This window comes from Babylonia areolata, chromosome 12 (genome assembly GCF_041734735.1).
Source record: "Babylonia areolata isolate BAREFJ2019XMU chromosome 12, ASM4173473v1, whole genome shotgun sequence".
NCBI lineage: Eukaryota > Metazoa > Mollusca > Gastropoda > Neogastropoda > Buccinidae > Babylonia > Babylonia areolata.
In genome coordinates this window covers 23813656-23829336 of record NC_134887.1, presented here as the reverse complement: position 1 = coordinate 23829336, position 15681 = coordinate 23813656, and the positions used below count along the sequence as shown (strand labels likewise).

At 44.5% G+C, this 15681-nt stretch overlaps 1 protein-coding gene across 1 annotated transcript; it reads left to right on the top strand.

Annotated features, from left to right (window-relative positions):
• The first annotated feature begins 2001 nt into the window (after positions 1-2001).
• Positions 2002-15467, top strand: LOC143287869 (centromere protein V-like). Its single transcript, XM_076596106.1, has 4 exons — positions 2002-2055; positions 5090-5187; positions 5667-5736; positions 15309-15467. Exons 2-4 carry the CDS (start codon positions 5093-5095, stop codon positions 15465-15467), a joined length of 324 nt encoding a protein of 107 aa, XP_076452221.1. The 5' UTR covers positions 2002-2055; positions 5090-5092.
• The last annotated feature ends 214 nt before the right edge of the window (positions 15468-15681 follow it).

The following is a 15681-nucleotide window of genomic DNA, read 5'->3' as shown; positions in this document are numbered from 1 at the left end:
GGAGGACTCTAACTTCAGCCCGCCAGCGTCTTCAAGGATTTCACCTTTCCATGTTTGACAGTGATATTTCCATATTCAAAAGGGAACTGAAGACAATTCAGTGCTTCGTTTTTTTGTTTTTTCTTTTTCTTTTCTGCTCCTGAGGACTCCTGGTCAGATTTCACTCTTGACATTTGTGCTTCAGTAACCTATAGTTTTATTTATTTGTGTGCGTGTGATAATAATTGAAATTTGGTCAACTCCATATTCGCATACACTCACATACTCGCACATATACATGATACTCACTTGTGGAGAGTGAGAGAGAAAGTGTTGGACTGAAATGATGCTTACCTGTGTTTAATGTTGGTTATCTGCGTTTAACTGTTTGTAGGAGTGGGGTTGAGATGAGGGCTCCCCGAGTAAACTTGAAGTGTTTCTTTAGTAATGGACCGTGTGGTCATACCCATCAGTGTCCTTTGGATACTTTGTTGAAGGAAATAAGAGTACTTCTGTTGTTGTTCCTTCTAAATATATGTTTTTGTTGTTTTTGGGTTGTTGTTGTGTGTTGTTTTTTTTTATATACATTCATACAATTACATAATTACATACATTAAATGCGTTGAAAAAATCTATTTCTGTGTGGGCTTGTTGGTGTTGTGGCGTCTGTAGTGGGGCAGCGGGGGTGGGTGGGTGGGGGGGGGGTTCACGTCCGCTTTAGCAGGCGTTTGACAATATGTTTCCAGATGATTATACATAACGGATATCCTTCCCACTATTTACTGTGCATACAAGGATGCCCTTCCTGACTGCCATAAACGATATCCTTCCAGACAGTGCATAAAGTAAATACTTCCAGATAAAGTAGGCCTACATCCTGCCACAGTGAGTTTGCATAAGGACAAAGGATATCCTCCGTATAATTGCAACAAGAAAAAAGAAGAAGAAGAAAAAAAGGATCCATCCAGATAGTTTCTGTGCATAAAAGGTATCCTTCCTGACAGTGACTGTACAAAAACAATAATCTTCCAGTTAATGAGTGTCCATAGATTATCAGTATACTAGATAACGAGCATGCATAAAGAATACCCTGTAAGACAGCGTGCTCGCATAAAGGATATCCTTCCAGATGGTAACTGTGCACAAAGGGTATCCTTCCAATTATATACTGTGAATAGAGCCGCGGGATATCCTTCCAAATAGTGAGCGTGCATAAAGGATATCCTGCTTGTTCTTTAAGGTGCAAACGAACCTTCCAGTTATCCTATGAGCATAAAGGATATAATTGCAGACAGCTTCTGTGCATAAAGGAAATCCTCCCCGTTAATTTCTTTGGATGAAGGAGACCATGATAGTGACTTTGCATAAAGGATATATTTGTAGATAGTGATTGTCCATAGAATATAATAAGCATGCATAAAATATACCTTGCCAAACAGGGAGTGTGTATAAAGGATTTATCTCCAAATGATAACAGTCATAAATGTATATAATTGACCGTAATGGATATATTTCCAAATTATAACAATGCATAAATGTATATAGTTGACCGCAAAATATGATCATCTTAGATGAACAGACTATAAATGAATAAACGAACATGAACACAAAACAAAACAAAAAAACAAGCAAACAAACAAACAAACAACAACAACAACAAAAGTCGTGCATATAACCAGCTAGTTTCTGTGCATATTCCTCAACAGTGAGCAACTGAACTGAACTGTGGTCAGTGCCCAATCGGCAGGTTTCTTTTCACATCATCAAGCATGGGAAGCTCGACACAGATCGTTTAGAGTTGCTGCCCTTGCACGTACTTTCCAGATTGGAAAGCCTCACATCTGTAAACAAACTAATTTAAACACAGTTGGTAGGTATTGTTTGTCATGACAACAACACTGATGATAATAATAATTATTATTATTAATCTGCAGATTGTCTCGTAGTAGGTCTATTGACTCATTTACTCCGCACATGCAAGTTTTAGGAAACTAAGTAGCTGGGCGTCGATCCTCGATGGATACGTAGTTCGGTGTTTTGCGGAGATCCTGACGAAAATGTCATTGAACGACATCGGTAATCGTTACATACGATGACTTTGTTGGGAGTTCGTCGGTAAACAAAAATAAAATAATGGGAGTTCGTTGGTAATTTTGGTGGGAGATTTGGCATTGAGTCAGGAGGATGTGTTGGGAAGCTAAAAGACAGGACAATACGGCGTGGCCCCGCTTAAGGAAGGAACCAACCAGGTCAGCGACAGCGCAACAATGGCCAAGATCCTTCTTAGGCAAATCCGCTATGCCTTCACCAAAAGTGATGGCTCCTCACCACCACAAATGAATGGCCCCCAGTGACCACAGATCAACAACCTTACGGTCAGAGGAGGTGTAGCCAAGTTGTTGCGAAACCTAAACCCCTCTAAAGCTCACTAGTGGCCCAGGTGGAGTTCCCAGCAGAGTACTGAAAAACTGCGCTGACATTCTCGCAGCACCCCTGACCTGCATCTGCAACCACTCACAGGACACTGGTCAACTTCCAGCAGACTGGTTGACCACAAACGTAAGCTGTGTGTTTAAGAAAGGAGACCAAAACAGGCCTGAAAACTACCGCCCGGTGTCACTTACACCTGTTGCGTGTAAAATACTAGAGCATGTCATCAGCCACCATGTCCGAGAACATCTGGATAAATATGAAATCCTCACTGACGGAAATCATGGCTTCAGGAAGGGAATTTCTTGCGAAACCCAGCTTCTCACGACGATGCATGACCTCCTCAAGTCAAATGATGAAGGAACCCAAACAGATGTTGTGATCTTGGACTTCAGCAAGGCCTTTGATACTGTGCCCCATGACAAGCTCCTCCACAAGTCACAAGCTGCAGCATTATGGAATCACAGGCCCAGTCCACAGGTGGATCTCAAGCTTCCTCACAAAGAGAACAATGAGAGCAGTCCTGGAAGGAGAAACCTCGGAGGAGACAGTAGTCGAATCTGGAGTACCCCAAGGCACAGTTCTTGGGCCCCTACTTTTCCTGTGTCATATGAATGACTTGCCCGAGGCACAAATTCCAAAGTACGACTGTTTGCCGACGATTGCCTACTGTACCGAGAAATACACCAGTTCCAGGACCACTTCTCACTCCAAGAAGACCTTGCCAAGTTAGAAGAATGGGCTGGAGAATGGGGAATGAAGTTTGAAGCCCAAAAATGTAATGTTCTTCAAACCAAACACTGCTCGTCCTTCTACTACAAACTTGATGGGGATATCCCCCAACATGTGGATTATAATCCATGCCTGGGAATACAGATTTCAGCAGACTTAAAATGGTCTACACATATCACAAACATCAGCAAGAAGGCAAGCTCCATGCTCGGATTCCCCTGATGAAACTTGGGCAGCTGTCCTGAAGAGTGTACAGCCTACATTTCACTCATTTGATCTGTCCTAGACTACAGAGCCATTGTTTGGGTCCCGTACTTGGCAAAAGATCAGAACAGACTTGAGCGAGTGCAGAGACGGCCAGCACGCTTCATAAAGAGGGATTATAAGTCACAAGACCCAGGATGTGTCATCCGGATGCTCCAGGAGCAAGGTTTGCCCACACTACAAGAGCGAAGGAAGCAACAAGGCTTGTTACACTCTTTAAAGTGATAGAAGGCCAGGTTCCAAGTCTGTCACCTGAGGAATTCCTGACCCCTGCAGGCAAACCAAGAGGAAGATCAAAATAAAGACTTACACAGACCACGTGGCAACCATCATCATCAACAAGCATGTGTACAACAACAGCCGTAGCTACAAAGTCCCCCAGACAAGTTCAGAGCAGTATAAATGCTCATTCTTTGTCAGGACAGTAGCAGACTGGAACAAACTGGAGGAGGAGGTTGTACAGGCATGCTCCGTCGCCACATTTTCTGCATCATTGGGCAGAGCAGCCTTGGCTGCCTCCCATGAGTAAATCACCCCATCCCCACCCTCTCGCCTCCCCACCCCCACCTGGTTAGTGAGATGCAATGCTGCAACAGGACATTTTTTAGCTCAACTCAAGGTGTCCGTTGGAACAGTAGACCCCCCACCCCCACCCCTAGCCTACCATGCTAGGGAGACACAGTGCTGAACCACTTGGTTTTAGAGTAGGCAACAACATAACACAGATAATGCATATGTGTGAATACCAAACACTGACACTGGAGAACAACTTGAGATCAGCTGTGTCAGTTGGAGTAGAATATAAAGTTTTCTTCAGTATAATTTTTTATAGTCAAGTGAACTTATATATTAATTATTATAGTTAAGTAAATATAGATGAGGACAATTTGAGCTTAAAACAAAAATCAGTAAATTCATAGACTGATCAAGCCATGTGCTCCCATCACCTGTTGCAACTTTATCTGAGTGCTTGTATAGCAGTGACTTCGGCAGTGTGCCCACAGAGCAGTGACTTTAGCAGTGTGCTCATATGGCAGTGACTTAAGCAGTGTGCCCACATAGCAGTGGCTGTAGCAGTGTGCCCACACAGCAGTGACTTTAGCAGTGTGCCATATAGCAGTGACTTTAGCAGTGTGCCCACATAGCAGTGACTTTTGCAGTGTGTGACTTTAGCAGTGTGCCCACATAGCAGTGACTTTTGCAGTGTGCCCATATAGCAGTGACTTTAGCAGTGTGCCCACATAGCAGTGACTTTTGCAGTGTGCGACTTTAGCGGTGTGCCCACATAGCAGTGACTTTAGCAGTGTGCCCACATAGCAGTGACTTTTGCAGTGTGCGACTTTAGCGGTCTGCCCACATAGCAGTGACTTTTGCAGTCTGCCCACATAGCAGTGACTTTTGCAGTGTGCCCATATAGCAGTGACTTTAGCAGTGTGCTGACAATGTGCTTACAGGAATCAAACCTAAGACCCTTTTTTCTGGTCAGGTGTTGTAGCCACTTTGTCACAGTTCCACTATTTAGAACATTGCCCGTATGAATGTGTTCAGGTGACTCACTTCAGTTTTAATCCATTTGACAATTTAAAGAGTGAAGTGAAATCAAGTTACTTTTTTCTTTTCTTTGCCTTCCTTATCAGTTTGTTATTGGTTGATAATGTCAGATTCTGTCTGTGTTGTGTGGCAGGACATGGGTGATGAAGTGTGGCACACAGGGGGGTGTCACTGTGGTGCTGTCCGCTTCAAGGTGCTGGCACCGGCTGTCATCAAAGCCATTGACTGCAAGTCCGTGGGCACACAGCTTGTCATCCTTTCTTCAAATATCACCTGATGCTTGCTTCACACATCTCCCAAACCATATGTAGTCAAATGGTGTTGAATTAAAGTGTATTACCCCAATGTTTGTAGTCACTGGTAATGATGAGAGAAGAATGGAGCAATGATCAGTCATGTATCAGTAATGTTCTTGTTCTCTTTGAAATATGATATTTTGTCTTTTTCTCATTAGGTGCAATGGACAATAGCTACAGAACAGATTTTGCGTTTTGCTCCCTAAGTTATGCATTGTTTTTCAGAGTAAAGCACAATATTTTTTTTCATTTATGAATGTGTACGGATGTACATGTGAATTTGAAATCTATGTATATACTTATTTATTCCATTCATATTACTTTGTTCTGTCAGTATGAGTGGATATTGTGTTTTCACAAGGAAAGAAGCAGACACACTTTCTTTTCAAGTTCATATTTTGTTTCATTATGCAGTTGCAGTATCTGCAAAAAGAAACAGAACATCCATTTCATGGTACCAGATGCCAAGTTTGAGCTCCTTCAGGTTAGTAAATAAACTAATATATTTTTGTCACATGATATAATCTGATATTTCTGCATGCAGTTTAATATATGCACATTGTGAGCTTCTTATTACCATGTTGTAAAATGTTCCCAGTACATCATCAATGCAAGCTTCTAATGTGGAACATAGTTCTAATGTTACCCTCCAGAGGCTGTGAGGACTGAATGGACCTGATTCAACATCACTTGGAAGCTTACCACAGAAGTTTGTCACCACACGTAACCCTTGTAATCATTCGCCATGTTTCCACTTTCTGTATGCTTATCAGAGACAAAGTGTGCATGCATGTATGTATGTGTGTTGTGTTGTGGTGTGGTGTGTTGTGTTGTGTGTGCATGCATGTGTGTGTTGTGGTGTGGTGTTGTGTGTGTGTGTGTTGTGTGTGTGCGTGTGAGTGTGAAAAATGGAGGAGGGAACAAACATATTAAATTCAGAAGAGAAAAAAATGGGACACAGTTTATACAGCTTGCATGCATGTGCACAGAAAAGGAAAAGAGAGAGAGCGAGCTGTCTAGGGGGAAAAAAAGGGGGGGTCTTATAGTGGCCTAAATGGAATAGTCATGTTTTCATTGGCACAGATGGAGTGAACATTTTTCTGAAGTATGCATGAAGCCTTTTTATTGGCATGTATAACTGTACTGCAAATATGCTGAAACTGAAAGAAATCAGTGGTGGCAGAAGAATATTAACATCAAACACTGCAATGTCAGCAACTCTGGTTGTCAAAGCTATTTGTGGAGCCTGATATGACTAAACTTTCATATTATCAGCAATGGCAATGACTCCAGCTTTTTATTATTATCATTATTGATATTTATATAGTGCCTGTCAGAGACCAAACTGTAAGTGCTTTAAAAACACAGTATATTTGCACAACAGGCTGCCTTCCTGGTTGACTGACAGCTACCTGTTTCATTCCTTCAGGCTTCTGTCACACACACACACACACACACACACACAAACACACACACACACACACACAAATATATATATTAGAGTGGATTTTTGTACAAAATTAAACCAGGGACATCTCTCTTGTTGCCGTGGGTTCTTGTACTAAGATACTACTTGTAAATCTTCTAGATGAATAGAAAGATTTTAAAGAAACAACTAAATCAATTTAATTGCTGCTTTGAATATGTTGATATGGAAGAGGAAATGTAAAAACTAATTGAAAGTTGGCATGAAAAGTTGAAGGGTGACTGCAATGATGTTTGTGAGGTGGTTAATGGTGGTAGCTGTATTGGTGGTGGTGTTGATGATGGTAACGGTTTTATAAATACAAAGGAAGTGAAATATCTGTATCAGAAACTGAAAACAAGGAAAGCAGCTGGTTCTGATAAAATCAGTGGCAGACTTCTGAAATCATGTGCTGCCCAACTGTGCAGTGTTTTTAATATGTTTTCTTGGTCTATAAGAGATTGTTGTGTGCCTGAATTGGGGACAAAATCTTATCATCTATCCTGTATCCAAGAAAAATAAACCCACTTCTCTGAATGACTAATGCCTGTTGCTCTAACCCCTGTTGTTATGAAATGATTTGAACAACTAATCCTTGGATATATTATATCCCAGATGAATCCATACTTTGACCCAAATCAGTCTGCATGCAAACCTGACAGAAGTACTGATGGCGCAACTCTCACTGTCCTCCACAACACCTACATGCATTAAGATAGGCACTAAATAAGTATCTGTATCATCATTGCCATGGTCACTACTGCCTCTCTTTCAGGATCGATCACTTTCAGGTTGCCCCACCTGAGTCGGGGAAGCCTGCAGTTCCCCCTCCCCAGCTGTCGGTTCTGCCAGGAGATGAATGGGTGTTTGTGCCCTCCCAGCACATATGGGTCCTTATTTCCTCCCAAGAAGTACTCAGTGAGAAGGTTTGGCACCCACCCTCTCAAGCGTGGCAGGACCTGCTGTCCAAGTGCTCTACGCCTACATCCGGTGGAAAAGGTGATAAGGACCCTTCTCCTGAGCAGTTATTGGATCATCCCAGCTCTTCCCACTGGGTAGACCACCAAATTCAGGAGGTCCCCCCAAGTTTTGACAATGTGGGAAGGGACCCAGCCCAGGATGGATTGGGAGGAAGGCTTGGAGCCTCTGTACTCTGAAGAAGATGACTGTAATGATGCTCATTCACCCCTCCACCCCACCCACCCCCTCCTCCAAGGGTGACAGAGTCCACATTTGCCTGGAGACAGGCGGAACCCAACTCGGATCTGGCAGAGCTGGAGCTGACCCTCCCCAGTTGGGTCACTCATGCAGGGTCTACCCCACAAGCCATACTGTCACCCTTAGCCATTTTTAGTTCAGTTCAGTTCAGTTGCTCACTGCATTTGGACAAATCCATATATGCTACACCACATCTGCTAAGCAGATGCCTGACCAGTAGCGTAACCTAATGCGCTTAGTTGGCCTTGAGGAAAGGTAAGTTGAGGAGTCCTCAGCCCAGGGAGCTTTCCTTCCCAAGGAAGTATCTTAAAGATTCTTTCAAAGGTGGGTTTGGTCTTGATATACCCTGGAACACCCAGCCTGTATGGAGGTAGAGCCCTCTGCGCAGGACAGGATGCTTGTACTGCAACACACTTCCTTCCCTACCTCGGCCAATCTTTCATTCAAGACGTTGGCTGAGTGGGATAGATTGGCCTGTTGATGCCTCGCGGAGGTCTCCAAAGCATACACCTTTGACGCCTTCCTCCACAGGGCCAGCCAGTTGTGGGAACAGCATCCTGTTCCTCAGGGAATGGGCTCACCCTCTGTAGACCCTCATGGCCTCATCAGTGACCCATGGCTCGTCTTTAGGAACAGGGTGGCTTCGTGTCTGACAGTGGCGGCTGATGCAACTACCAGACATTTCAGCTCAGTGCTGGCAAGACAGGAAACATTTTTCTGTCTCTCCAATAGCTGGAGGAGAGGGCTGCTTTGCGGTCCATCCTGGCACAACAGCACTCTCTGTGGGCAATAAGTACCCCAGTTCGTCAGTCATAGGGCCGACACAAATAGGGAGGTGTCATTGCATCTAACCCATACCACCCAAGGTTTCTCTGCCTCTTAACTCAATTAGTACTGCCAGTTAGCTCCCCAGACTTTCCCCACAGATGACCCATTTGTATGGGTGAGAAATAAAATCATCAAAAAACAAATGTTATGAACTGAAAACTTCAAAACTGACCAGTAAGATAACAAATTAGTTGGGGACAAAATATAAAACTTCCTCCCTTCTGTTGCTATCATACAGTGAGATGCTGAAAGTATCCATGTTCGAAATTTGCACACACTGGTGACTTGTAAATGAATCCAGGAAAGCACGAAGAGATCGAGACAGATAAAATTAGGAACGTTATGTTGCCATGATAAGGCCGCTTCGTCTAATTCTGTTGTTTGCCTTGTGACTGAGACGAAACTGGTTCAGACGCCATTGTTGACATGCACTGTTCACGTGAACCAGTTACTGCAAAAATAACTCTCCTGCTTGTGAGCACAGCAACGCGCGCTGCATTTATTGGTTGCAGTGGAGATTGGAAAGGTCAATTAAGATATTCTTAGCTCATAACTTTGATTTGGAAATTGGGTGCCACTCCAGATATTCAAAACTATCTAAGGTCCAGATCAGGGCCCTTTGTCTGAAATGGTTGTAAACAGTAGGGCCCCAATTGGGGCCCTTGTCCGGAGTGAGTTAAGAAGCCTGACCCCCGTGCTCATGCCAGTGCTTCTCAGCCTATGCAGAGGCAGCAGGGTCAGCAATACTGCCAGAGGCCACTCAGGTCAGGTCACGCATGGCTAAGGCCATAAGACAGCACCCCCAGTGACTCAGCCCTGATTCAGCACCCCAAATCTTGCAGCCTCTACAAGTAAGGAGTGGAGTCTCTCTTTATATGCGCAACAATAGCATGACCCGGACTCGACAATGGATCGTGTCAGTACTAGAATCGGGGTACTTGTTGCCTTGGGCAAAGGACTGTCCCTCCTCTAAGACCCAGTCCTCCTCTTTATGTGCCCAGTTCAGAGTAGCAGGAGAACACCTTAGAGATGGAGGTATTGCAGCTGCTTCTCAAAGGTGTGATAACACAACTCTCAGACCCAAGTCTGGGCTTTTATGGCCGCCTTTTCACGATTCCAAAGGTCGCAGGAGGGTGGCGACCAGTCCTGGACTCGTCCTCCCATCAACAAATTCCTCCCCAGAGTCAAATTCAAGAGGGACACACAGGCACAAATTCAAGAAAGCATTCAAGAGGGTGATTGGGCTTTTTCTGTTGACCTGAAGAATGTGTATGTCCAGATCCTCATTCATCTGGCATCCCATCATTACCTGAGGTTTGTGTGGAGGGACCAGGTGATCCAGTTCTTGGCCCTACCCTAAAATCTTTCCTTTACCCATTTCCTGTTTACCAAGGTGGTGTTGGGCATTGGTATCTCTGGTCAAAGCAGAGTCCATTCATCTCTGTGTGTACCTGGATGACTGACAGTCTTGCTGAAGCTAGACTGCTTGGATCATCTTGCAGATCTCCGGCGCACGCGATGTTCTTACTGGGCAACAGTGTGGATGCTATCATCGCTCTTGGGCATGATGGAAGGGGTTGGACAGAGTCCCGACCAATGCATTCTTCCTCACCTTCTGCTGCCCGAATGTCCCCAAGGACATAAGAGTCGGGTACCTGCAGGTGAACATAAGTCTGTACGTGCCGTCCCCTCTACGGTGCTTCAAGTGCCAGAAATTCGGACACGTGCGGGACCGCTGCAAAGAGGAAGAGGCGTGTGGCACCTGTTCAAAGGTGGCGCACCAGGGCGAGTGCATCAGTCCAGCCCGTTGTGTGGACTGCGGAGGCAGCCACCCGTCTTCGTCTAAAGAATGCCCCACCTGGAAAAAAGAAAAAGAAATCCAGAAGATGAAGACGGAGAAGAAAATATTGTTCTTTGAAGCCTGTAAGTTAGTGGAGGCTACATTGCCTAAGGCAGGACTGTCATACGCTTCTGTCATCAGACCCAGGGACGCAGACGGACGACATACCGACCTTGATAAAACCATTGGCCTTAGGTAGAAGCGCTGTATTTACCCCTTTCCATCCTTGCAGGGGGGGGGGGGGAAGCCTCGGGCGGAGGCATGGTGTCCGCCTCCCATCCCCTCCCCTCTCATCCTGCCCCTCGTCTGCCTGCCCCTCGGGCTGGTGGGAGTGCCGAGAAACCCCCCGTACCTCCAAAACCCAAGGAGGGGAGGGTTACGACCTCGGCGGGGTCGGGGAAAGCCGAGGTGGTGGATATTCCAGCTTGGTCGGAATTGGACAGGACTTTAAATACTAAAAATAGATAGGCGGTCTTGGTCGACCTTGAGCCACTGCAAGCAGAGAAGCAGGGGGTAGCGATGGATTAGGCTGCTGCTTTATTTTTAACCTTTCTGATGGCGGTAATTCATTGGAACATCCGTGGGTTTTACGCCGATCTCCAGGAACTCCAGCTGCTTTGTCGTGCTTTGAAACCTTCAATGCTGGCCTGCAAGAGACTCTGCAAAGAGATGGCAAGTTTTTATCTCTCTCTGGTTTTAACTCCATTTTTAAACCCGCTCAACCGAAGCAAGAGGGATTGACTGGAGGTGTCGCTCTTTTTATACGTAAGTCCCTTTTATACAGTACAGTTCCTTTAAGCACCCCTTTACAGGCGGTGGCAGTCAGAGTCACACTTAAGAAAACCATCACTGTCTGTTCTCTGTATCTTCCTCCTTCCGTCCGTGTTCTGAGGCAGGACCTCATGAACCTTGTTGATATGGACCTGTGCTGTCATAACGACAAGTCACCCACTTACTTTCATCTGTCTTCTGGAAAGCTCTCGTGTTTAGATCTGTCGGTCTGCGATCCATCGTTGGTCCTGGACTACGAGTGGAAAGTGCACGACGATCTGCACAGGAGTGACAACTTTCCTGTCGTCCTCCGCCCCACAGATGGGGAAGGTGACTCTCTGCCTGACTGCCTTAACTATGAGAAAGCCGACTGGGGAATTTTTACCACAAAGTTCAGAGCGGAGCTGCAGGAAGAAACAGTCTTACAAAGCAAGGATCCTGCTGACACTCTGACACAGATCATTTTAGATTGCGCCAGAGCAGCAGTCCCATCATCTACCTCCAAGCCTCAGATGCCAAGAATGCCCTGGTTCAACGCTGAATGTCGGGAGGCCCTTAAGTCTCGGAAGAGAGTGCAACGTCGCATCTTTCGGAGACTGGAGAACGATAGCGTTCGAACCCATGAACAGCTGAGGGCGAAAGCCAGATATGTTTTTAAAAAGAACCAGAGAAAATCATGGAGAGATTTTTGCTGTTCCTTAACCTCCAACACACCCAAGAAGAAAGTGTGGAGGGTTTTAAAAAAAATTAAGGGCAAAAGCGTCTGCCCAACTTTTCACCATCTTAAACTCTCAGACGCTCTGGTCACAGAGAAGAAAGCAGTTGCTAATTTGCTAGCCTCCACAATCGAACTGAACTCTAGATCTGCCAACAAATCTGCTCTGTTTCTCAAAACCAAAAACCTGAAAGAAAAAACACCCTGCAACTTCTCTTCCGACAAAACAGAGCTACAACCTTCCTTTCACTATGAATGAATTAAAATCTGCCCTTCAGACCTGTACGGATTCCTCTCCCAGAATGGACGAGGTCCATTATAAACTTTTAAAATATCTTCCCGAAACCTGTCTGGACACCCTGCTCAAAGTTTACAACCACATCTGGATCACAGGCTTTTTTCCACCCTCCTGGCGGAAAGCCCTCATAATCCCAGTGCCTAAACTGGGAAAAGACCCCTCGAACCCCTCCAACTACCGCCCAATAGCACTGACCAGCTGCATCTGCAAACTGATGGAGAAGATAGTCAACGGTAAACTGATGTGGAAACTAGAGACCGACGGCCTTCTGGCGAAAGAACAGTGCGGTTTCCACAAGCATCGATCTACCGTTGACCATCTGGTTCATCTGGAAACCACTGTAGGAATGCCTTTGTAAACAAACCGCATGTGGTGGCCATATTTTTTTACTTAGAGAAAGCTTACGATACCACCAGGAAATTTGGAATCCTCTCGGACCTGCACAAGCTCAGCTTCTGAGGACACCTGCCCCAGTTTATCCACAACTTCTTGCAAGACAGACAATTCCAGATGAGGGTCGGCACCACCCTGTCCGACATTCACGAGCAGGAGCTGGGTGTTCCGCAAGGGAGCATTCTGTCGCCAGCTCTCTTCAGCATCAAAATTAACGACATCGTTCAGTCGGTTCAGAAGGGATCGGACAACTCGCTGTTTGTGGATGATTTCGCCCTGTATGCAACTGGCAGCACGTATGCCAGCATCCAGCGATGGCTTCAGCTCTGCGTGGACAAAATTCAGTGTTGGGCAGATGAGAATGGTTTAACCTTTTCATCCTCCAAAACTGAGTGTATTCATTTTCATAACTTTTGCCAATTCTATCTGGACCCTGAAATCCGTCTGGGAAAATCCACCATCCCTGCGGTCAAGGAAGCCAAATTTTTAAGGGTCGTTTTTGATCAGAAGCTGAACTTCCTCAGCCATATCAAACAGCCCTGAACATCATCCGAGTTGTGGCACACACAAACTGGGGTGCTGATAAGAGAACTCTCTTGCACCTCTACAGAGCCCTGGTCCGGTCCAAACTGGATTACGGATGTGTAGTATACGGCTTGGCCAGACCATCTTACCTGAAACTGCTGAAAGGATACGAGGTTTTGTTGGCCTGGGTTCCTGGACATGTTGGCATTCGTGGTAACGAAAGGGCAGACCAGCTGGCCAAGAACGCTGTAAAGAAAGAATTATCGAGATCCTTTGTACCATACACAGACATGAAGCAGAAGGTGAACACTTATGTTAAGGATCTTTGGCAAGAGGAGTGGAACACCCAGACGGACAACAAGCTGTTCCAGATTCATCCAGACTGTTGGGATCTGCATGACGTTAGACACATCCATTACATGGCGGTTTCTTTGAAGACCTTATTTCGTGATGTCCCTCCGTGGGCGCTGATGGACTTCTTGAAAGAAGTGAACATTTTTAATCAGATTTGAAGGTTTTAAACTAAGGAAGGTTTTTAAGATTTTTTTAAATGCTTCACTGGTTTTTGATGGAATCAGATAATGTGTTTTGCGAATTTGATGACCTTATGTGGAATTGGATTACATGTTTTCTTGAGAAATTTAACCTATAGATATATATATATAGCAAGGAAAAAGAGAGAGAGAGAGAGAGAGAGAGAGAGAGAGAGAGAATGTCTGCAGCATGATCACAGGAGTAAGACAAAACAGACAAGCTGTTCTCTTCAAACAGTGAGCCACACAGAAAGCAAAAGTGATCTCCCATGACAGAGCTGTGGACTCAGTAAATACTTTCAACTTTTACTATCTGGCAGACGCTGCAGGACTATCAGATTTAAAATTCTTAGAACTGAAAGCAGCTTTATTCCTGAGTCAGTTCATAGTTCAACAAATACCTTTATCCCTGTTTGATTAAATGTGTTGTACCAAATAGGCTGTGTCAATATTTGTGTGTGGATGTGTGGGGGTGGGGTGCATAGAGGGGTGGTTGGTGTGTATTGATGGGCATGTGTGTGTGTGTGTGTGTGTGTGTGTGTGTGTGTGCATGCATGAGTTTGTGTGCATGTATACTTGGTTGCATATGTGTATGAATGTGTGGAAAAGAGAAAGAGAGGGAGGTGGGGAGAGGTGGGGTTGAAGGGGAGGGAGAGAGAAGAGAGATTTTTCTGATTTAGGAAGTTGAGCTGTATATACCACAAGAATGTTAATTTTACTGTGGAATTGATTTTTCTTTTTCTGAATTTGAATGGAGTTGATGGAATGGAATTGATGCATCTATGCCTTATTTGCTTAACATTTGGTTGTGTGTTTTACAGCTTGGTATTATTTTATATTGACTTCACCATCATATTTGTTTAATATGTTGTGCAGATGTTAAAGGGTGCAAGGGTGTGCGCATACTGGTGGATGTGTGTGTGCGTGCGTGTGTGTGTGTGTTTAAAATTGTGGAAAGGTGCGCACATACCGGTGGATGTGTGTGTGTTCCATTGCTATGACTCAGTTGAGAGTGTTTTTGTTATATATGTTTTTGCCAAATTTTGTCATTTTGCTTGTAAATATCACAAACCTGACCACATTTGATTTATTTTAGTGAGATGATAAAGTTATTCTGATTCTGACCTCCAGTGTTTAAAAATCATAACATGTGGCTTTCCCAAGCCTCTTGCAAGGGGCTATGGAGAAAATAAAAAGGACAAGTATTTTGTAAAAGAGGAAAAAAACCCGTTATATTTGATTAAGGAGGCAAGGGAGGTTAAAATATGTGTACAGTGTGAGAGGTCAGCAAAACCATTTCTTAAACCAAACATTGTCAGGTAAACGAGTAAGGGCACAGGCAAAATCATGTGTGTTGTAATCATTACTCGGCTTTACAGAGAGTTCAAGTGATTTGAAGAAGGAGACTATATTTTGCTGAACTTTCACTGCTTTTTCTAAAGAATGCTTTATTTGATTGCTGTGCTGCAGGGAAGAGATAACCTGACAGTCTACACCTTCAATACACACCAGGCAAAGCACATTTTCTGCAAAACGTGTGGAGTTCAGAGCTTTTACAAGCCCAGATCAAACCCTGATGGTCATGGTATGGTTGATCATTTGACTTTGCCATCCTGTTCTCCTGTCTGACATCCTTTTGCAACATTCCTCAACTGCAAGCATCCAGCTGAATATTGCTTTACATTCATTTTATATCTTGTTTACATGTTTGTTGTTGTTGTTTTCTATTTCAAACAGTGTTGTAAGGTATGAGCTCTGAAGACAGTTTATACTCCCTGGCTTGTGCATCATGTTGTCAGTCACCGGTGACAGTCTTCCTTCTACATTATGTAACCCATTCTGA